The sequence below is a fragment of the Micropterus salmoides genome, unplaced genomic scaffold (assembly GCF_014851395.1).
Source record: "Micropterus salmoides isolate LMB-PRFRI ecotype aquatic unplaced genomic scaffold, ASM1485139v1 Ms_hic_scaffold_1139, whole genome shotgun sequence".
Lineage (NCBI taxonomy): Eukaryota > Metazoa > Chordata > Actinopteri > Centrarchiformes > Centrarchidae > Micropterus > Micropterus salmoides.
In genome coordinates, this window is record NW_024040196.1 from 1 (window position 1) to 22,999 (window position 22,999).

The window sequence follows — 22,999 nt, forward strand, 5'->3', positions numbered from 1 at the left end:
TCTATCATTTGCGTCGGGTCCTCCTATGTCCCAAGGATTACCCCCAACGACATCAGTTCTCTGTGAGTAGCCTCTATATATTATCTTTTACGAAACCCATGTGTAATACAGGAATATGAAGTTTCATTTCAGTTGTCCCTTGCTGTATTTTATAATGTACACCATCTGAGCTGATGTTGCAAAGCAACGCCGTCCTGATCCCCTCCACCTTCTCTGATTGGTCACTTTTCAGCTTTGTACTTGCTTGGTGGCTTTCTGTTTATCGTTTCTGCTTCTTCCTTCCAGGAGCATCATCAATGGACTTTCTCCGAGGTCAAAGAGGCAATGTTTGCTCACATGCCATCTCTCCAGTTACTGTAAGAGTACTTCAACTGCGTGTCCTTCCTCTGATGCGATTTTAAGATTTGCCCTTTTCTTGTAGCAAAGGCTCTTTCTAGGATTGATTTCAAACTGGTGACTTTAAAACTTAAGTATAGCCTGTCTTTAATGTTAGTGTTTAACCTCACTAATGCACCAGACTGCACACCCTAATAGTTAATAGTGAGCTGACAGTCTATTGACTGACTTGCAGCAATTATGAACACACACACACACAGTGTAGGTTATAAAAAAATAGCCATGGCATTAATAGAATCAATTAATTAAGGATTTTTATGCTATTGAGGCCCACCTATGCCAAGCAACTAACTTTGTTGTGCATTACTTTAACACACATAGGCTACAGTGAAGCAGATTTTCGGTCTGTTTTGCACATGTTAAAGCAATGAGCAAGGTTTTAAAAGGGTTGGACCGTTGGACATTTACAATGGAAATTTGGTCAGTGCTGTCCCATACCAGTGTACTTCACAGAGGCCATCAACCTACTTGTCCTAACACACACGATGATATTGTGAGTGTTCAACTGCGGTCACAGCTTAGTGTAGTTGGTTTTTTTTTTAACATTCTTCTTGGAATTGTCTATTTGTAGAAGTTAATTTGCTTTTTTATATGTTGCATCTTGATTTAGGGGTTATACCTTATTTTGTCTGGTAAGATTTGTTTTTCTTGACATTGTCCACTACCACAGTCTGCTGAAATGGCAATAGAGGTCATAAAATATGATAATATAATTACTTGTCCCAATCTTGATTTCCCATGTGTTGGTATTGAATTGGACTGAGACCATTTGGCTCGATTTTGGTGACTTTCTTGAGTTAAATGCTAAATCACAATCTGAGAATTTTCTTTTTTTATTGTTTTTCAGACAGAGGCATAAAACAGTACATCATGTTGGTGTGAATGAGTATTTTATTATTTATTACAGACTTTTGAATTCCAATTCTCTTACAACTGTGAGGGATGACGCATTCTCAGGACTTCCACATCTGGAGTATCTGTAAGTAAATGTTTTTTTTGGCTGCACAGCATGTGTACAACATTTATATAAACAGCTTGTAACTGCATACAACAGCACATCTTGTCTAACATAGTTAAATAGTCTTCTAGGAATGTTGTTATTGGCATGAGGTTATGTGGTTAAAATGGTCTTACAAAGTAAATGAGGGAGGAAAGTATCTACTTTACACCCTCTAGTGGTTATATTTTTACCAGATCAGATTCTTTACTCATTTCTACACAACCAATTTCAAAAATAAGTATTACATATCTGTATCAGTATTGATGTTGGCATTGCAGGCATTTTGGAAAATACTTGTAGTTTTTATTTTACACACTTCTTTATGAAAAAGATGTCATCTAATAATCACTAGAATATATGCACATATACTGACCAAAACCTTGTTAATTACAAAATCAACAAAACATTTGAATCTCATCGTAACCCCAAATAGAACCAGTTAAACTGCAATAGAACAGTTTCTGTTTCTTTTCTGTTTTTGCAATTTTGTATTAAAAAATAATTGTATAAAGTCAATTAGTTTTGTTATAAACTGCATGAAATTCACCAGAGGGGGACTTTCCCTCCCAATTGACAGAAACAGGCAATGTATGCACTGGCACTGGCTATATGCAACATTATTCATGAAAAAAACTTTACTGATTAAAAAGTACAATGTTTTTTTATACACAATTACTTTTAGTCAGTATGGAAGTTAGGGAAGTGTCACTAAATCACTAAATCCAAAATGCTTTTTTGTTATCTTCCACAGGTTCATTGAGAGTAATAAAATAGAGACTGCATCCAAATATGCCTTCAGAGGACTCAGGGACTTGACTCACTTGTATGTTCCAACATTTAAAGTTTCTCAAAGACTAATATTTATTTTCTTAAAGTAATTTTTAATATTCAGAAATTGTGTACCACTGTAAGTGACTGCATTTTCTTGTAATGGAATTACGATATTATTATTAGGTGCCATTCTGTGTCTGTATTGATTTATTGCCATTGTTTCTAGGTCTTTGGCAAACAACAACATTAAAGCCTTGCCCAGGGACGTCTTCATTGACTTGGACTCACTGATAGAGCTGTAAGTTTGTTGCACAAGTGATAGAAGAATAGTGCAAAGGACTCTGTTTTGTTCCTCATGACCTGTGTCAAGAACTTATGTTGGCACATTATGTTAAGAAATGTCTTCTTCATCTTCCAAGGTACATTCTAGCTAGTCTACTTTGTTTCTCTGCAATGACATACAGTACTCCTCTCCTGCAGGGACCTGCGAGGCAATGCCTTTGAGTGTGACTGCCGTGCCAAGTGGCTGATGACGTGGCTCAAGAACACCAATGCCACAGTGTCGGATGTCGTGTGCCGGGCCGGAGGACATGAAGGACAAGCGCCTCAATGATATGACCAGCCTGCACAACGAATGCGTCTCAACGGGTGAGAAACACCTGAGCCAGCTGGCCTTGTCTCAATTCAAACTGTCATCAGTGTTAGGTAGCTCAGCCAGGTTATCCGAAGAAATGTAAAGACAATGCAAAAGTGTAGTGTTCTTGGTTCATCCTTTTTATGTGGCTTTGCTTTTAGAATTGTGTTTGTAGAAAATGTCAATTCAGAATCTGCCTTTTCACAGATTTCGTCCTACATCAGTCCGTGGCATCCGAGTCTTTGTCTGTTGACACATTCAGCTATAAGAATGATGTGTATGTGACTATTGCTGCTCCCAGCTCAGACAGCTGTATGGTTTTCCAATGGGACCACATAGAAATGAACTTCAGGACTTATGATAACATCACAGGTACGGCAATGTCTTAACAAACTGTCTCCGCATACCCTGTTTGAGTTTTACCCCCTTGTTATCGGCATGTTTATTTCCTTTTCCCTGCCTCCCAGGTCAGTCCATTGTGGGGTGCAAGTCAGTTGTCATCCAGGACCAGGTGTTTGTCATCGTGGCTCAGCTCTTTGGTGGTTCCCACATCTACAAGTTTGATGAAGACCAAAGCAGGTTCAGCAAGTTCCAGGACATTGAGGTGTCCAAGATCTCCAAGCCCAATGACATTGAGGCTTTCAAGATTGGCTCAGATTGGTTCTTTGTGATAGCCGACAGCTCGAAAGCGGGCCTGTCAACCCTCTACAAGTGGAACGATAAGGGCTTTTATTCATACCAGTCACTGCATGAGTGGTACCGCGACACAGATGCAGAGTTCTTGGACTTGGATGGGAAGGCCCACCTTATCTTGGCAAGCCGCTCACAGGTCCCCGTCATCTACCAGTGGAACCGGAGCAACCAGAAGTTTGTCCTGCAGGGCGAGATCCCCAACATGGAGGATGTTGTCGCTGTAAAGCACTTCCGGATCAAGGAGGAACTCTACCTGGCAATGACACGCTATATTGGTGACTCCAAAGTTCTACATTGGGGTGCCAAAGTGTTTGCAGAGATCCAGGCCGTGCCCTCACGAGGCTCCATGATTCTCCAGCCTTTCTCCTTCAAAGAACGTTACTACCTGGCCCTGGGAAGTGACTACACCTTCTCGCAGATCTACCTTTGGGATGATGAAAAGAAACTCTTTGACCGCTTCAAGGAGGTGTACATTCAGGCACCGCGCTCCTTCACTGTGGTTTCCACTGACCGCAGGGACTTTGTTTTCACCTCTAGCTTCAAGGGAAACACACAGATCTTTGAGCACATCATCATTGACTTGAGCTTGTGAGGGGTGGTGCCTTATTGCCCCTCCTGCAATCGAATGTCTTCCACTAGAAAGATATATTTGTGAAGGGAAAAAGAAAGGACCAGAATAGACTTAATGAACTGTCAAAATATCAATTCCTACATTGTTCTCTGTCACAGATAAGAGCTGGGTCAAGTAGTGTTTGGAATCCTTGTAATTAAAAAGGTGTTTTGACTATTTCTCAATGACCCTGTCCTATTATCTGTTCTCATGGCCTCTCAGACTTTGAGGTATACTACCATTTCACAAGAGTGAGAGGGAGAGTCAAGTGGGTGGACAGTTATACAAGGTAGCAGGTAATTCTCCTAAATATCCAGCTGACATTCCTGAGGGCAGAAAGATTTAAAGTATAATTTGATCTATTTGGAAGTACACATTTCAGTTTAATGTCCCCTGCGCTAATGGTTTTATACCCCCCAAAATATACACCAGGACCTGAGAGAAAGATCATATTACTACAGAGGGTGTAACAGGTGTGGTTGCCACTTACCTCATGTCCTCTTATCCTGTGGTAATGTACAGTATGATGCCTTATCAGCACTGGGGTTCTTGTTCTGATGGGCCCGCAGTGCCTCCCTCTGGCCGTGATAAAGTATCACACCCCTTTGCTTTTTCCATACAGGGAATGTCTTGAAAGCACAAACCTTTAATCGTCTTAGCTGAGACCCTAGCTCTTGGAGTGTAGTTGTTAAGTGAAAAGTGTTGCTGTAGGTGCTATAGACTATACTGCGTACAGTAATGAAGAAGTGGTTTGTTGTTTTAGGGAGTGAAGTTTTCATGTCTGGATGATATAGCTAATGCCTTTGTAGACAAACACACATGAATGAGAAATCCCCATTTACCAGTAGATAATATTTTACTTCAGAGGACATGTTAATGACAAAGCAGATAGAAGCGCTTTTTATCAATGTAGTGGAAAATACCTGTTTTTAGGTGATGTCAGGGAAGTTAAACTTACTTTAAGTTTGAAAAAATAACCACAGTCGTTGGACTACTGGCGTAATTGAACTTTTTTTAGACTATAACTAAAAACAGGCTCCACACAGCAGAAGTCTATGGACTCAAATACATACATTTGACAGAATTTGATTGTCCAAAAATGAAGGAAACAAAATGTTTATGTAAATACATCAACTCAAGTTGAGAGGCTTTTTCAGTGTGTCTTTCTGTTCTTTGAAAATACTTAATGTTGACTTACAAGCTACAAAATGTACATAAAACATGGACTGCAATGCCACTAACTGTTTGTCACACAAGACTCTGAACTGATCTTTGCACTTATTAAAAAAAAAAAAAATGTTACTGCAGCTTGTGAGAGCATGACATTCAAAAAAGGGTGTTTGCCAAATTCTTTTTAGAAAAACCTAACAAACTCAGACGTCTAAAAGTAAATCTACTCATTAAGTGAATGGTATTGCAAATAAAAAGAACACAATGAAATATGCAAGCTTTACAACATGCTGATTCTTTTCTATGATTTTGTTTAAAGCATATTGAATGTTACTCCCAAATATACTGTAAATCTTATCAGTTGAGTATCAAAATAAATGTGTAAAAGTATGATTGTAAGATGTCTTTTATCTTTCATTGATCGTTAGGATTATGGCACTGGCAACATCAGCCACAGTTCACATTTACTCTCTCTAAGAATCACTAATTACTTTGTTATGGTCAAAACTGTTTTGTGTTTACAAAGGACATCGGGAACTTAAAGCTTGAGTAATCAATACATTAATATGTAGGTTGATGTATCAACAGGCGTCACTCGTAATGACTAACACACACTAAACTATCATATGACTCTGCAGTCCCTCTCAGTTCAGGAGCATTTTAGCATCTTTTACTTCTTTATTTTGGTTCTGTCCCATCGCTCTCACCAACTTTGTTTCCAGCTGCAGCAGGTGGATGTTTTCAGCGACAAATCTTTAAAAACAAACTATGCACAGTCTCAGCATCAAACTACAAACTTTTTCAACACACACAATATAATGTAAGCATGCTGTTGGTCCAGCTCACAGTTTAACACAGCGGCTTATATGTCTGACTGGTGTTTATTTCTAGCATCAATAAGGAGAATATTAACTATGAATGTCTATGAAGATTCTCAGTCATCCAGGTCATAGTTATCCAACGAAGGTTAAAATCAAGGGCAACTGGACTTGGTTGAAGATACTGGAAGACGTTTCGTCCCTCATCCAAAGGACTTCTTCAGTTCTGACTGAAACTCAGCTTTTTAACCTCAGTGGGGTCGTTGGCCCGGGTCATCGATACCGCTGGTTCGTTAGTGTTCCTGGTTGCTGTGACGACAGTCGTTACAGTCGTTAAGACTACCAGTGGCCAAGACTGAACCACCATCGTTGGTATCTTCACCTGAGGCCAATAGGTTACGTTTGTTGAGTTTCCTGGGAAGTGATGAAAGGACAGCATTGTAAGAGGGGGATAAGTGGTGGCGTAGACCCCCTCCCCTGTTCAATGACGGCTTCTCGACCCGGGTGTAGATGGCTTCCTTGACACACTGCAGAGTCTTGACCTGAGGAATTGGCCCTTCTGTGTTGAGCCATGCGTTTGTGTAGTGGTTGTTTAGTTTCCCCAATGTACAGGTCTGTGCATTCCTCACTGCATTGGACAGCATACACTAGATTGCTTTTCTTGTGTTTGGGTGTGCGGTCTTTGTGGTGTACCCACATCTGTCTTAGAGTGGGTTTTTAGCCTAGAAAACTAGGCAAAAAATATATACTGCCTGAAACTAAATCTGTGAGCTCACAATAATAACTAGTCAACATTGTTACCCAGTCATATGTACTATAGTCACTGGACCATCAGAGAACATTGTTCAGTTCAAAACATAGGACGTGATGGTATTGATGCCTTATATTTTTGGTGTTTTGGCCTTTATTCACAATACACCCTCTGGCGAGGCAGGCCCATAACAAGCTGATCAGACCTGGGTGTCTGTCCTATCATCTATCCTTGATTGTGTATCTTCCTTAAGAAAGGCTCACTTTACAACCAGTGAGGATGTGCGTGAGGGTGGCTGGAGTTGAACAAGGGGCAGGATGGATCATCACCCAGCCACTGGTTGGGGTTTCTGGGTGAAGGAAAGACATTTCCTACAAGTCCTTCCAAATAATTCTCCTTTTTACCATGCCTTGCCCAGTTCATCCACTGCCTTTAGTTGGCTTGTGATACCGCCTTAGCACATCTTGTGACCTGCATCTGACACTTCCTGGACCACCAACTTTTGTCGTTCTGATGGAGTTGCTTTGTTGCACAGGGGCCTGTCGTGAAGAAGGCCCAGTCCTCCTCTTCCTTGCTAAACATGGCTTACAATTTCAGCATGCTTAAGTGCTGACTATGCCTGTTGTACAGCTTCTTTTGGTGCCCACAGTGGAGTGGCCACTTCCACCACCTCTCATAGCTCAGCTTACATTTCGCATTCAGTCACTTTGCAGGTGTTAAAAAACTCAGATCTGTTTAAATAAAAAATGTAAAAATCAGTTGTAGCTTGCTGTAGGCTATAACTTAATCATTTGTTTTGGGAAAGTGTATTGTTAGGATAATGTTAATCTTACCATCATTCGATCAATCAGGGAGGAGCAGACTTATTTCTTGAATTCCACCACTCGTGTACAGTCCTCTTCTCTCATGAGATGTCCATTGATGAGACTAAATGTGATGGGGGTAAGTGTTGCTGATGGATACACTCAACTCATCACTATTGTGAAGACACACTTCAGTGTGGCTAAAACTGGCGCTGAGTCCTCCATGAGCCTCCAGTATTCCTCTTTCAGCTCAAGGGTCTTTGCACTGTCTAGCCTGGTGACAGTCCGGTCAGATAGGATGGAAACCACAGCTCTGCTCCACTAGGTGGCCGAACAGAATTCCATCGAGTCTTTGTGGACTGGATGAGCCGGTGGAGTGGCACTCCCATTTGCTGTTGCTTTTCCTCTAGGGCTTTGGCGGTGACAGTGCTATGGTTAAAGTGGCTCACAAGCCTACCAGGTTTGAGGTAGACAGCGAATCCGTCAATGATTGCAAGCTGAAGTGTATGTGCAAAGAGGCTTGTTGCTAACTAGACGTTTGCCTGCCTGGCAAACGTCTAGTTAGCAACACCACAGCAGTGACTCACCAGTCCTCGGTGGTGTAGTGGCAAGTCACGGTCACGTAGCTCTCAGTCGTTTGGGCAGTCCAGCTATCTGTTGTCAATGCGACTTTGCTAGCTAGCTGTTCTCGATGCGTGATGTGATGGTGCCTCGTGATGGGATATGAGATTCTGGTTCAAGCAGATGCATAATTTCCCGAAATCCTGGGCCGTCAACCATACTGATTTTTTATAACTTTACAGATTGATTGGATTATTTTTTCTGCCTGCTTTGCGTTGCAGTTCTTCCGTGCAAACACTATGGTGATCGTGGGTTGATGCTGCTGATACGAGAATCCTGCCAACGAACTTGAATGAACATTGTTCAAGTGGTAGACTATTGGTGTTGTCGTTGTGTTGTATTCGAAGACAGAATCACAGTGTTTGAAGATGCCATTTTCTTCTTTCAACTCAAAATGATCCCATACAATACTGGTACCTGCTAGCTAGAATTAGCTAGTGGACAGCCCCCTGAAGCCCCCAACCCTTACCCCAACCATCAGAAATGTTAGTACCTAAACCAAAGTCACTTTAAGCATGTCGACCAGCTAACCCTACAGCTACGTATCAGGTAGGGTTAGCCTCCTTTGTGTTGCTGGGACGTAGCAAATGGTGGCGTTTTATATGGAAGCCGAAGGGTACCTTTAACATAAAATATTTACACTTTGTCACGCTGTCTGAAAGCGTCAGTTATGACGCATTGAGATGAAAACACGTTGTGCATATATATACATTGCAAGCGTAATTTTGTAATATGGTTACTATGGTCACTACTACTACTAAATCTCTGTGTCTTCTATATATGCTCTGATAATGCCAATCCAACACATCATTGTAGTAGTGTTAATGTTGATTCCACATTCTAACTTAAGAGCACATGAACTCACACTGAAGTCGGAAGGAGGACTTAACAACTTAGGAAATGGGACCATCCGAGGAGCACATGAATGCCATGTGAGCCATGGTTGCAATTCGCAACCCTCACCACTAGATGCCACTAAAATATGTAGACATACCCTTATTCATAATCAATTCTCATGGTTATTTGATGACATAATAATGAACATTTACTTACAAACACAATATATCATCCATGTACCTACTATGACATTTACACATTTCACATCTGTGCACGATCAAAGTTCACTTCTGGTTTCTGGCCTTAACGAGGAAGTTCAACGTCTAAAAAGCCAGTGAGGGTCAAGGTGTGGCACTCTTTCTGCATGAACAAGTCTTATCTAAAAACATTAAATCATTAGAATGAGCAGTTATGTTTATGGTGTCAATCTCATGGTGGCACTAACAGTCAGAGAATCAAGTATAATGATGCAGCATAGATATATATAGATAAGTCATGGCATGTCATAAAAATGGTGGCATTAGAGGTCAAAACATTTGATTACCAGTTTCAGTTTCACTACGGCTTTATAAAGTAAGGACAGAGTTGCTAATGCTAGCCTATAATCGTATCATCCATGACCAACTCCTACACAGTATAGGTGCCAGTGCTGAATGTGGATTTTAAGTGGTACTTAACGTGTTGGGCAGTAATACTGTAATATTACCTTTCCCGGAGCAATGTAACGGATTACTATTTCCAAAACAGTAATGTTATTACAGTTACTAATCATATTAAGGCTGCCCTACTGAACGCACCATCCTTGACGTGAATGCGCTGCAGCTCAGCGGCACCGGACCATATCAGCTATTAGCCAAAAAGGAAGACGGGAGAACAGGGACAGCTGTAAGTAACGTTGTTGCCAATATTGTGTCACAGTCTAAGATGCAAAAAACATGTCGTTTGTTGTGAACTTTGTGCGACCAGCAAAAAGCTTTTAACCGCGAACAATTCTACATTGACTTAGGCTAATTGAAGCATCAGCTAAAGCAACACAGCAACGTGAAACTCAGAAAGAAACTCCGGCCACTACTGCCAGTGATGCTTGGACTCATCGGGAGAGTGTGGCGATATCACCCAGTACCCAGTAATAAGTAGGCTAGAATAGCTAATATTACTTTTTTAAGGAGTAGCCTATATGCTAAGTAACTAGGTAATAGCTATATTATTTCTGAGTAACTTGCCCAACACTGAGTTGACAATAAACATCGGATAAATTGGGTATGATTTGATTATTGCTTGTTATATGTCTAATGTTTACTTTGACTTTGTTGTCGATTGATCAATCATATAGCCTATAAACACTTTGCTGTATGAATGGTGGCTTTTTAAGTCTTTATGTTCCGTTAAAGGTTTTGGTAAGTTGATCCGCAGGGTCGCTCTGCGCTCCTCATCAACAGACAGGCAAACAAGCGCTCCGCGATGTAACCATGGCAACGGGTTTTGTGTAACTGGCTCGATCCCGTGAAACTATCGTGGTCGTTCCCATCTCATGCACACGCCCGCCCACTGCCGGAGTTGAAATGTAAAAACTTTTTCCTACAGTTTATCAACAGAGACTGATCAGCTGTTTGATCTGAGTTTCCTGAATAAAATAATGTTTCTTTAACAGTCAGGCCACCAGGTCTTCGTAATTCAGAAACAACCTTTGCTGCTGCCTCTTATTCATTAAAAATAATCTATTAACTTCTACTAAACTAATTTGAAAGTTAGTAGTTATATTATTTATAGACTCAGTTATTTCATGCTGCATGTTGCACATTTAGCTGTAAAAGCATTTCAGCTGTAAAAAATGAATACAAAATAATTCTTATTCTAGAGAGGTGGCGAAGTCGCAGTGGATTAGACAAGTTATTGTCATGGGTCCTGCTTTACCATATATGCTATAATAGAGCCGCTGACAGTTTTATTGGGGTGTGAGGGGGGGTATATTTTCCTGCTTTTTTGCCCTTTGTTAATTACATGCCTGAAGACTGATGTCAAGAACAAAGCATACCCTGACAACACAGCAGCTCCAGACAGCAATACTCACAACTATCCTGCTACCATAATTACCATACCATAAATAAGTAAGACTCTGATTAGATACAGATGTCTGTCATAAAGAATGCACATTAGTTACATTAGTGTTTAAACACCACATCTGTTTTGTTAAGAAGTTAAAGGAGACCTATTATACTGCATTAAGTTGAACAACCCATCTAATGACCCATCATCTAGTGACTGATTGATGCATCAATATTATCTGAAAGTAAGAGTGCAATTTTTCTTGTATTTTTCCAAAATATTTCAACATTGTGTGGGAAATGAGTTGGACTAGATATGATGATGATGATGATCATTACTATATCTATTGTCATAGCCTCTCAGGAGTATTGCCTTTTCAGAAAGATTGTAAGAGGAAGAAGAAGTTGGGAATTCATTGTTTTTGAAGGACTACAATGCCACTCCCTGTTAGGGGAGTGATTTTATGAATTTAAAATGTGGCCCAACATCACTCAAAGACCAAGTATTCCCTGACAAGATTAATTACTTTTTTAGCTTTACTAACTTCATTACTTTAACAAAATACATTGGAATCTTGAGGCTCTGTCTTTCCAACTTTTAGGGATTTGAATGTTACATTAAAATTCATCAGGCTTCTTAACTTTCCCATTTTTGCAGACCAAAACATCTCGACAATACTCGTAACATTGTAGAGCCAGAGCAGGGTATTACCTAATCTCTTAAAGGAGCTCACAGTAATAATTTGCCACACCCTTTGATAGAATGATAGAAAACCTGTTGGCCTGTGTTTCAACTCAGGCCTGCACTGCAGCTTCTTCATTTCTGGGAAATTATGTGCCCGATCACAGTTAACAGTAATTTATCCAATTATAGATGAGAAAACCCTTATATGTCTTAACTTGTTAACCTGAGAAACAATAATGTCAGTTTAGGCACTAAAATCTCCCACTATACTGTAGTTTACAATTAGAATGTGTATTACTGTCTATTGTTGATCTTGTCCTTTTAAATGCATACTACAAGCAAGAATTAGGAACATCTTTGTTTGTTCAACAAAACAAAACTTTTTTAAACTAATGTACTAATACACAGTGGAAACATAGTAATATGACAGAATAACATACACAGCCATAACATTCTGTCCACTGACAGGTGAAGTAAATATCACTGGTTACCGCTTTATCTTGGCAGCTGTCAGTGGGTGTGATATATTAGACAGCAAGTTAACATTTTGGCCTCAAAGCTGATGTGTAAGAAGCAGGAAAAATGGGCAGTGTAAGAATTGGAGCAACTTTGAGCAGGGCCGAATTGTGATAGCTAGACCACTGGGTCAGAGCATCTCCAAAACTGCAGCTCTTGTGGGGGGGTCAGTAGTGTTCAGTACCTATCAACAGTGGTCCAAGGAAGGAAAACAGTGTCAACACAACAGCTAAGGCTCATTGTTGCATGTGAGGAGGCTGAACAGTGTGGTCAGATCCAACAGACGAGGTCAGATTGCTGAGTAAGGTAATGCTGGTTCTGATAGAAAGATATCAGAACACACAGTGCATCGCAGTTTGTTGCGTAGCACAGACCAGCCAGGGTGCCCATGCTCGTGCCCATGACCCCTGTCCACCGCTGAAAGGGCCTACAATGGGCACATGAGCATCAGAGCTGGACCCCGGAGCAATGAAAGAAGGTGGTCTGGTCTGATGAATCACATTTTCTTTTGCATCACATGGATGGCTGGGTGCATCACTTACGTGGGGAACATATGGCACCAGGATTTACTATGGAAAAAAGGCAAGCCGGCAGAGGCATTGTGATGCTTTGGGCAATGTTCTGCTGGGAAACCTTGGGTCCTGCCACTCATGTGGATGTTACTTGGACACGTACCACCTACCTAAGCATTTTTGAAGACCATGTACACCCTTTCATGAAAACGGTATACCGTGATAGCAGTGGCCTCTTTCAGCAGGATAAAGTGCCCTGCCACAAAGCAAAAATGGTTCAAGAATGGTTTGAGGAACACAAGTTCAAGGTGTTGATTTGGCCTTGTCCTCCAACTTCCCCAAGTCTCAATCCAATCGAGCCTCTGTGGGATGTGCTGGAGCAACAAGTCTGATCTATGGAGGCCCCACCTTGCAAGTTGCAGGACCTACAGGATCTGCTGCTAAGGTCTTGGTACCACAGCACACCTGTAGATGTGTAGTGGAGTCCAAGCCTTGACAGGTCATGGCTGTTTTGGTAGCAAAAGGGGGACCTACACAATACTAGGCAGGTGGTCATAATGTTATGGCTGATCGGTATATGCTAATCTGCTTATTGACGAGTCCATCAAAGGTTAGTCCAGCCTGTTCAGCAACATAGCAGTGCAAATTAGACAATAAAGTGAGAAAGACTGTTACGTTCAGCAGATTTGGGACCCAAAAGCAGAATTTATACAAGGCAGTTGAAATGTGAAAAAGATGTTAATTGTAAAGGGAGTGGGGTCTGGAGATGTTGCTGGGAATGGGCAGAGGATGGCAGGCAGTGGCTGGAGCGGTGAGAACTGGCAGGGTAGTTGGTGTGGCTTGCTGGCGTTGACCAGCAGGCAGTTGTCCTGGAGCACAAGAGAGAAGGTATCATTCACAGAAAACAGTCAACAGGTAAATCACAAAACAAGAGGATTTCACAAGCAAGGTCTGACCGGTCACTGTAGCTGAGAGGCATGCGTCATCATCAGGTAACCGGAGCCAGGAGAGAGAGTGGATCAGTGCCACACCCATAACGCACACATACAGCACAGCAGGGACGTGCACAGGAATTTTGAAGGGCAGTTGCTCTGACCTGAAAAAAGGCACTAAACACAGTATCCAAAATGTATTAACAATATAAATGTCACCAAAATACATATGAGAAAAAGAGTTCCTTATATTATTGTTTATTGTTTTTTAATCATTATTATTATTATTATTTTTCCTTTTTTTTATTTGAAAATAAATAATCTAGATTGAATTGACAGATGGGGAAAACTCGCTTCTAATAAAATATTAAATAAAAAAACGCTTAGATTTCGGAAAAAATACAATCCTTTTTTAACCTTTTGGCTTCCCGTACATTCAGTTGCGCTTCTAGCTCGTATTCACTTCTGTTGGTACGTATCACGTATGGTAACTGGGCAAAACTACGCATGATTTGTTGTAGTATGATTGCATAAAGGAAGGAAACAGGAATTCCGGAAGGGAACAGAATCGACTGACGTGCAGGCAGCGCTGCAGCAGTGCAGCCACTTAAACAGAGTTTGCCCTTCCCCTACTGACTTTCACTTTCGGTGCCCGAATGGAAGTGAATGAGGACGATTATTTTTTTACTTTATTTATTTTTCTCGGAAGGGCGAGTCGGAAGGGCAACTTGAGTCAGGAAAGGCAAACGGGCAGTTGCCCGGGCAACCAGAGCAACCCCCCTGTGCACGTCCCTGGTGCAGAGAAAGACAGACAAGAGGAAAACGAAACTTAAAGACACGGACAAAGTTAGCGAAAGAGAGTGACACAGAGTGAGCACAGAAGCTTGAATTTTGTACATAAACAAAGCGGACACCAGACTTCAGAGTTGTAAGTTTCATTTCCAACATTCTTTATCTATCTTTAAAAGAAAAATGTTTTACAATACAGGCCTACGAAGATAGTTAGCTGATTCTACTGATCACTGCTACTTTCTAAACTTTACTTGTTGGTTTTGACATCGTAATGAACATAAGTTATTTGATGACATCATAATAAATGTTTACTTCCAAACACAATATTTCATTTACTGACATTTCACGGCTGTGCATGTTCAAAGTTGATTTCTGGTTTCTGGCTTGAATGAGGAAGTTCAGAGTCTAAACAGTCAGTGAGGCACTCACACACTGTCTTATCTAAAACATTAAATCATTAGAATGAGCAAATCCAAAAGAAATTACTACTCAACCTGCTGCAACGTTTCTTAATGGTGGAATGAAATAGTTTTGCATGTAGGCTATATGTCGGTACTTGACTGAGGAGTTTATGAATCACAGACTTGGTGATAAATGTCAACCAGTAGTTGTGCAGCAATGTATGTAGTCATGTAGATGGTTTCTGACCAAGTTGCTTTCAGGTTTCAATTATCTACCATGTGTACCCACCTAAATACACTGTTGATAAATGGAATTTTAGCTTCTCAAACGACTGAAAGATTAAACTTGGAAATGATAATGAACCTTTAAGCTTAAATTCTAATGATAGTTTTGCTGCTTATCTAAAGTTTAAAATGGTTTCTAAATGTTGTAACATTAATATTATAATTTTGTCTTTTTTCACAGTTAGAAATGTTAGAAATGAATATCATTACACAGATACAGGTGCCAGCCCCCCCAAGAGAAACACATCCTATAATACAGTGTATAATTGACAACAAACTCAAGAAGCTCAGAAAATTACTGAAGGACAACAACATTAATGCATTTTACCCCTGCACAGAGTGTAATGACCATATAACCCCACTGATTGCTGCTGTTGTAAATAACAACAGGGATATTTTTAAAGTCCTTTTGGAGCAGGGTGCAAATCCAAACATACCTTCTCAATGTGGCTGGACACCTTTGCATTATGTCTCACTATCCAAAGCACCACTTCTTTTTGTGGAGAAACTCCTTGAAGCAAAAGCCAGTCCAAATGGATGTAATCTACAGCGATTCACACCGCTGCAAACTGCTGCCATCAATGACAGGGATGATGTCTTGAAGCTGCTCATATCTGCTGGTGCACTGGTAACATTGTTACCTCTCACTGATCCTGAACATATTATTCACAATAAGAAAATATCTGAGATGATTAATAACCTTGCATCAAAAGGAAATAAATTATGCTCCAAACTCAAACATTTTGTGGATATGGCAATTGCTGTGCCAGGGGAACCACCTGAAGAAGTGTTAAAAAAATTTGAGAGTCACATGCTGCTGGAGGATCCTCAGACCCATCTGACCATGATTGAAATCCTCTTTAATGTAACAGGGCAAAATGCAGAAAAATACCGCCAGGGAAGTATTAAATGGCTGAAAGACACTGGAAATCTGAACACCTACATTGCAGGTGCAGTCAGTCGCTTGCCAAATATTCCCCAGGAACGTGTAAATCTGGCTATTGTTAGTTTATATGCAGTTTTGTGTACTGTTGAAGAGATACCACATGAGCAAGCTTTGACTATAATCCCCCAACTCCTGGAAAAGCTTTGTTTAAAAATGAGACCTGATATATGGAAGCAGTTCTGGAAACACTATACGTGATAACACAGAAAACAAAAGGCACAAATGGCTGGGATCCCAACTTTATTGAGAAGTTATGCAAATCAGTTGCTCCTTTTGTCCAAGAAGAACACCTTATTAACATTAGAGTCTTAACGTACGGCATATTTGGAAACTTGCTCTCATTTAAACATGCAGTTAAATTCTTTACATCAGTGGGGATAACTTCAGTGCCTGAAGAGATACTGACAACTGCAGATATGAAGATGATAAAAGATCTGAAAGAAGTCCTCAGACAGTTGAAAAAACAATTCAGCACACCAGACTTCGGATGTGGGGACAGTACGGCCTTACCTGGATCCAAAAAAAAGAAGAAAAAAAAGAAGAAAAAGAAGGATAAATCAGAAAAGCAAGACGACCCAACAGCAGCTCCCATTGTGGAGTCAACTTCAAATGTGAAGCCATTCCACTTCAGCACCACTATCTCATCAACAACACGCAAATGGCTGCAGATCAGCAAGAGGTGGAGAGAAAAGTTAGAGAAGCTTGTTTGCACTGATGAAAGTAAAGTAACCAGAATTAGGAGCATGATTTATGTGAATGATGCAGAATTCCGCATAGCAAAGGGAAGTGATGGTACTGAAGTCTTCTTGGGGCTGAGAGATGACGGCACTGAAGTTGCTATTAAGAGAATGTCTAAATGCAACTATCAGGAGCTGAGATTGAGGAGGGATTTCTGCGACTTCCAGAGCTTGATCATCCATCTATTGTACGATACGTTGACTTTGCAGAGGATGAGAACTTTGGATATCTTGCTCTTCAACTCTGTGAATACACGCTGGAAGAATACATCAGAAATAATGATGAAAGTCTGCTGAGAAATGAACTGATCAAACAGGTCCTCGAAAGTTTAACGGTGCTTCATTGTCAAAATCCTCCAATTCTCCACCGGGATCTTAAACCGCAGAATGTTTTGATCGGTAAGACAAATCAAAAAATATATGAAAATGATGGAATTTACAATGTTACAATGTTACAACAACATTTGAATTTATAAATATCATACATACTTTTGTAATTTTTCCTGCAGATGTTACTGGAAGGGCAAGATTAGCTGACTTCGGCATAAGCAGACGATTACTCAAAGGCCAAACAGCTTACCGCACAGGCAGCGCAGGAACAAAATGCTGGATGGCCAAGGAGACTTTAGCAGATGAAGCTGTCATACCATACAAGCCAAACACTGATGTTCAGGTCAGTTTTACTGCTACACACCATGAATGACTTGGTGAAAATACTTCCGTAATCGCTAAAATGTTCTGTTAATTCACAAGGTGGCAGGGATGCTGCTTTACTATATCCTCTCTGGAGGACACCATCCTTTCGGCGACCAGTCCTATAAAGTTGAGAGCAACATTCATGAAGGGAACTACACTTTGGTCCATGTTCCAGACATGGTGGCAAAGGATCTCATTGAGCGGATGATCAATAAAGAACCAAAGAAAAGACCCAAAGTGAAAGAATGCTTGAGTCATCCCTTCTTCTGGACCACTGAGAGGTGAGGATGATTGATTGATAGATTGATGAATAAAATCCTTTTTTTTCAGTGGGTTGTGTTGAAGAATTATTGTGAGACACGTTCTGCTTTTAATATAGTTTCGGAGACTGACGAAGACTTACTACATGTACTACATACATACTACACGTGAACACATCGAATACCAACACCAAATCTGCATCTTTTGGTCCTTTTTTGTTTCTCTCTTCCCCCTAGTGTCTGTAGGTTTCTCTATTAGGTCATCTTTAACTGGCCTTAACCTGGAACAACTAATCTGTCTGATGTTTGAACTCCACTGCTTCATCATATTGGAATCTATTACTATCTATATGTTGTACTCTAATCTGTGGAGCCAGTAACTTCTTGTAAACAATCTTGTAGGACTCAACCTTGTAAGATTCCCAGAGAACACCGATATCTGCTAGCCTGACGCCTGAGCTACTGTCTCTACCATATCAGTCTAACTATCATCTCCCTAACAAGGACAGTTACGTGTGAGAAATAACTAGAGCTGAAAGGTCAGTGAACACTTGTGGGCCAGCTAATGACTCTAAGCTAGATCTGTCTTACCTTTCCCTGTTACATCAATTAAGACATAAAAAGAATATTCTTTAACAGGTTGGTATTGTCAGCCATTTAGATACCCTACAACTTTGGTCCAGAGTGATATCTCTACCTTTACTGATGAAATGGCACACAATCTGGCACAAACATTCACTTTTCCCTAGATAATGTAGCTCCTTAACTGAATTGATGTTTTTGTTTCAGAGTGAGATGTGTTCAAATCTGTTCTAAATAGCCACACTCAAAGGGAGGGCAAAGCCTGCCATTATAGCAACATCCTGGCTGTGTCCCAGTGCCTCACCGAAACCCAGTGGGTCTATTTACTGATTAGCACCAAACCGTTGCAGCTGAGTTTGGTGGGATTTTCAAATATTTAGTCATGAACTAAAGTATTTTGATCTGATGATGGCTCCAGAGTAAAAGTTACTATTCATCCTAAGGGGGACATTATTGTCTGTATCAGACTTCATAGCAATCCATCCAATAGTATAATTATTATAATAGTTATTATTATAATAGCATAATAGTGGTTGAGACATTCAATCCCACAAATGTCAATACCCTGGGAACCATGGATTTTTTGTACCAAATCTTTACCCAACCCATCCAGGAGATGTTTTTCACATAAAGTGAAAACTTGAATTGTTGTCAAGACATTTTAATATAAGCCAAAAAAGTCAAACTGCTGGTGGCATTAAAGGTCAAGTCACAGGATTAACACAGTCAGTAGGAGTCACGTTCTAGGGATGAATGAATGTGGTTATAATGTCTGAACTAACCGTGACCCCTCAACTTGCTCATGGACTTGACGTGACGTTTAGCCCACAAAAGTCTTATGGAAATTGCTGATTGCTCTAAACAGAAATATTACATACATTACAATATGAGCTCATAGAGTTGTTGTCTAGACATATGGAGTGAACCACATTACATACTGAGTCAAGCTAAGTTCCGATGCTGGATTTTGAATTATTAGTCTTGTTAAAAATGTCAAATGTCCTGAGAGGCAAATGAGGAAAAAATAAAATTTTCTTCCTTTCCTCTGAGGGCTTCAATACAGTGAGATCTTGAAAAAGGTTTTCTCAAGCCTGAAACAGAACCTGGAAATTCCTCTTTGGCAAGGATAGAGCTGCTAAGGCTACGGAAAACTCTGATATCGTATCAGCTAGGACCACCACAGCGGAGGTGACAGTCCTGAATGTGGGTTATTCTAACATAACCTGTGACCCCAAATAATATTGCAGCTAGAAGTATGCTCATTGGATTTGGATGTAATGGTAGAAGTAGGAAGCTAGTTAGCCAGGCATGCTAACTTTTGCAGCTTACGAATCAGTGTTAAATCCATTCCTTGTAGTTTTGCCGTTGTGTTTCTGAATATCAATCATGCATGTTGTTATAGCATGTTGAGAACATACCAGGCCTCGTTAACTGCTGTTGGAGGAGGGGTATGCTTCCAATCACTACGATTCTGTTTATTTTTCAATTAAAATATATCCTAAAACGAACTGTTCTTTCAGGAGAGTTGAATACTTGAGGAGGATTGGCAACAGGGAGGATGTAAAAAAGTGTCGAAATGCTGACAAGGAAGTGATTGATTCATTGGAAAAATGTGCCGGGGAAGGATTCTTCAAACAGTGGAAAAATAAGGTGAATGCAACACAGCAAATTCACCTTCTCTATTACGAATTTCTACTTCATGATTAATTACTTTTGTTTTTGCAGTTTCCACCAGAGTTGATCCAGAAGATGGATGCCAAGAACAAAGCCTACCCTGACAACACGCTGGGATTACTGCGCTTCATTCGAAACCTCCATGAGCACTAGTGAGAAGTTAAAAATGATGGGTGGATTTTAAATTTCACTAAAAGTCAATTCTTCTGAATTTATAAACAATAGAAAGAATAATTATACTTTATTTTTTTTAAATAGAGTTCTGTGGTTCAGTCTCTTTGCAAGACAAAAAAATATGATAAATTTGATTCCTTCAGTCTGTCATTTAATTATTGTTAGTTTTGCAGTAGATGATACATGAGAAACAAAACTCAAAAAATAATAGTTTGTGTCAGTCATTAAATCTACTGTGAGACAGCAATCAAGTGTAATCAGGTGGTCCATTAGGAAGTTATGTAAGATTCCTGAAAGGCCGGTTTTATTTTCAGTTTCTAACGTCTTACTTTATGATCTGCGACCTGGGCTGAGTTCAGCGCAGACAAAACGTAGCCGAAGTCAGGGTTGTACGATATGTCAACAGTGACAGTAAATATGGCGAAAGGAGAGAGAGTTAAAAGAAATGTGTGGTGCCAAAAATATAAGAATTAAGAAGAAAAAAATGTTTCGGCCCCAGTACACCAGGACTCCTGGGTGAAGATTTGTAAGCTGGGTGATCATTACTTTTTGATAAAACGTTCCTTTTCGTTTGCAGTGAGGAGGATGCAGCCCAAGTTGATGTGACGACAATATTTCCTGATCTCTTTGGATGTGTTTTCAAGTTTGCCAAGACCCAAGGGTGGAATTCTGAGACACCCTTAAAGGAAATGTTTCGAAGTGAAGATGTCACTACCACCTCTGTTATGCCGTCCACAAACCTTAAGGAGCATCTGGGCGTCCCAGTACAAGAGTCTCAACCCAGTGACTTGAAGTGAAGTAGGATTCTAAAAAGACTATAGACAGAACTTCTTGCTGTGAGGGGACAGTGCTGAATCAAAAAGCAATCAGAGAAAAGCAAAATCATGTGCACTTCCAATGTAAGTCATTAACATGAACCAAAGCAAGACTCTAGCAACACTGGGCAATGAGATCAGACTAGAAATCATTATTGCTAGACTAGGAATATTACATTCAACAAGGTTTTGCACATGTGGCTGTTTGCAGACCCTAAAATTACATTTTCCTCTGCCATTATTGTTTTCTTGTATTGAATTATGTTATTGCCATTATGAGATAATCTTTTATCTTCCACTAAAAAGATATTTTGTGAAGGGGAAAGAAATTACATGAGCTTTTTATACTCACAGAGGTACTACGATTTCAGTCCTAAAATGTCCTAAATGGGAAATTTTGAAATTTAATTTGAGCTGTATGAATCTGTAGATGTTTCTATGAATTTAATATTCCTGTGCTAATTGCTTTACACCCCGAAAGTATATGCCAAGACTTAAGAAAAATGTACCTCACTGGTTTTCTTTTATTTTCATTTAGGGCAACTGAGGGTGTAAACAGGTGAGGTTGCCACTTGTCTCATGTACTCTCACCCTGTGGTAATGTACAGTATGATGCCTTATCAGCACCGGGGTTCTTGCTCTGATGGGCCCACAGTGCCTCCCTCTGGCTGTATATAACGTATCACACCCATTTGTTTTTTCCATACAGGGAATGTTTGTCATACAATTGTCTGAACTGATTTTGGCAAATTCTTTTTAGATAAACTTAACAAACTCTAAAGTCTAAAAGTAAATCTACTCATTAAGTGAATGATATTGCAAATAAAAAAGAACATAATGACATATGCAAGCTTTACAACATGTAGATTCTTTTGTATAGTTTTCTTTTTAAGCATGTTGAATGTTACTCCAATATATATTGTATATCAGTTGAGTATCAAAATAAATGTGTAAAATTATGATTGTAAGATGTCCTTTATCTTTCATTGATCGTTAGGATTATGGCACTGGCAACATCAGCCACAGTTCATTTCATCATCATCTCTCTAAGAATCATTAATTACTTTGTTATGTGATATGTATACTCAATATTTATTGTCCTTACAAAGGACAGGGGGATCTCAGAGATTCAGCAAACACTGTATTGATTTAAGATTAAAGATGACTTTATTTGTGTATCAAATGAGTATGTTAATGTGACAGGCGTCACTCATAACCACAAACCCACATTAAATTTTCAAATGACTCAGCAGTCCCTCTCGGTTCTATGGAGTGTTTTAGCATCTTTCAGATCCTTCATCAATTTGTTTCCAGCTGCAGCAGGTGGATGTTTTCAGTGATAAAGCTCTAAAAAGAAACTGGGCACGGTCTCAGCACCAAACTGCAGACTCTTAACAACACAAACAATATAATATCACTACAATATAATTCAGGATGAGGATATAAAGGCCTTATTTCATAAGCTGACACATGCAAATGATTACTGTTAAAATAAACGGGTTGTGGCATCAAAAATCTACAGGTTGACTACAGGCAGCTAGACTGGCTTACCCATGAACATATCATGTGTTTGCAGTTAATAAGATGGCACCTGCCTGTTTCACTGTTTTGGCCCAAAGGCTCAACAATTCTTCAATTCTTCAGCTTTTCCCCTTTTGAAATCAGTCCCCAGTCATAATGTACCATCATAATACATATGATACTACTTTATACACTTATCTATCATCACATGTGCAGGTCTACATTACAGAAAGAATAATATGTTTTCTTCCAATAACATTTCATGCTTCAGTGTGAAGCAGGTAACTCAGCAGGTTTCATATCCACATTGACTTCCTCTTAG

The 22,999-nt window shown here is 39.9% G+C and overlaps 3 protein-coding genes across 3 annotated transcripts; all 3 read left to right on the plus strand.

Annotated features, from left to right (window-relative positions):
- Positions 1 to 304: 304 nt before the first annotated feature.
- On the plus strand, positions 305 to 5,664 carry LOC119898453 (leucine-rich repeat LGI family member 2-like). Its single transcript, XM_038712624.1, is given in 8 exon segments — positions 305 to 356; positions 1,304 to 1,375; positions 2,148 to 2,219; positions 2,394 to 2,465; positions 2,648 to 2,743; positions 2,745 to 2,815; positions 3,009 to 3,173; positions 3,269 to 5,664. Coding segments are annotated over 8 exon segments (1,398 nt in total). The 5' UTR covers positions 305 to 324; the 3' UTR covers positions 4,087 to 5,664.
- An 8,821-nt stretch (positions 5,665 to 14,485) lies between these two features.
- Positions 14,486 to 17,089, plus strand: LOC119898454. The gene is made up of 2 exons (XM_038712625.1): positions 14,486 to 14,722; positions 15,454 to 17,089. Exon 2 carries the CDS (start codon positions 15,460 to 15,462, stop codon positions 16,414 to 16,416), a length of 957 nt encoding a protein of 318 aa, XP_038568553.1. The 5' UTR covers positions 14,486 to 14,722; positions 15,454 to 15,459; the 3' UTR covers positions 16,417 to 17,089.
- On the plus strand, positions 17,075 to 22,118 carry LOC119898452 (serine/threonine-protein kinase/endoribonuclease IRE1-like). Its single transcript, XM_038712623.1, has 6 exons — positions 17,075 to 17,354; positions 17,465 to 17,628; positions 17,709 to 17,932; positions 20,014 to 20,143; positions 20,219 to 20,319; positions 20,919 to 22,118. The coding sequence occupies exons 1-6, from the start codon at positions 17,075 to 17,077 to the stop codon at positions 21,136 to 21,138; spliced, it is 1,119 nt and encodes a 372-aa protein (XP_038568551.1). The 3' UTR covers positions 21,139 to 22,118.
- Positions 22,119 to 22,999: the final 881 nt, after the last annotated feature.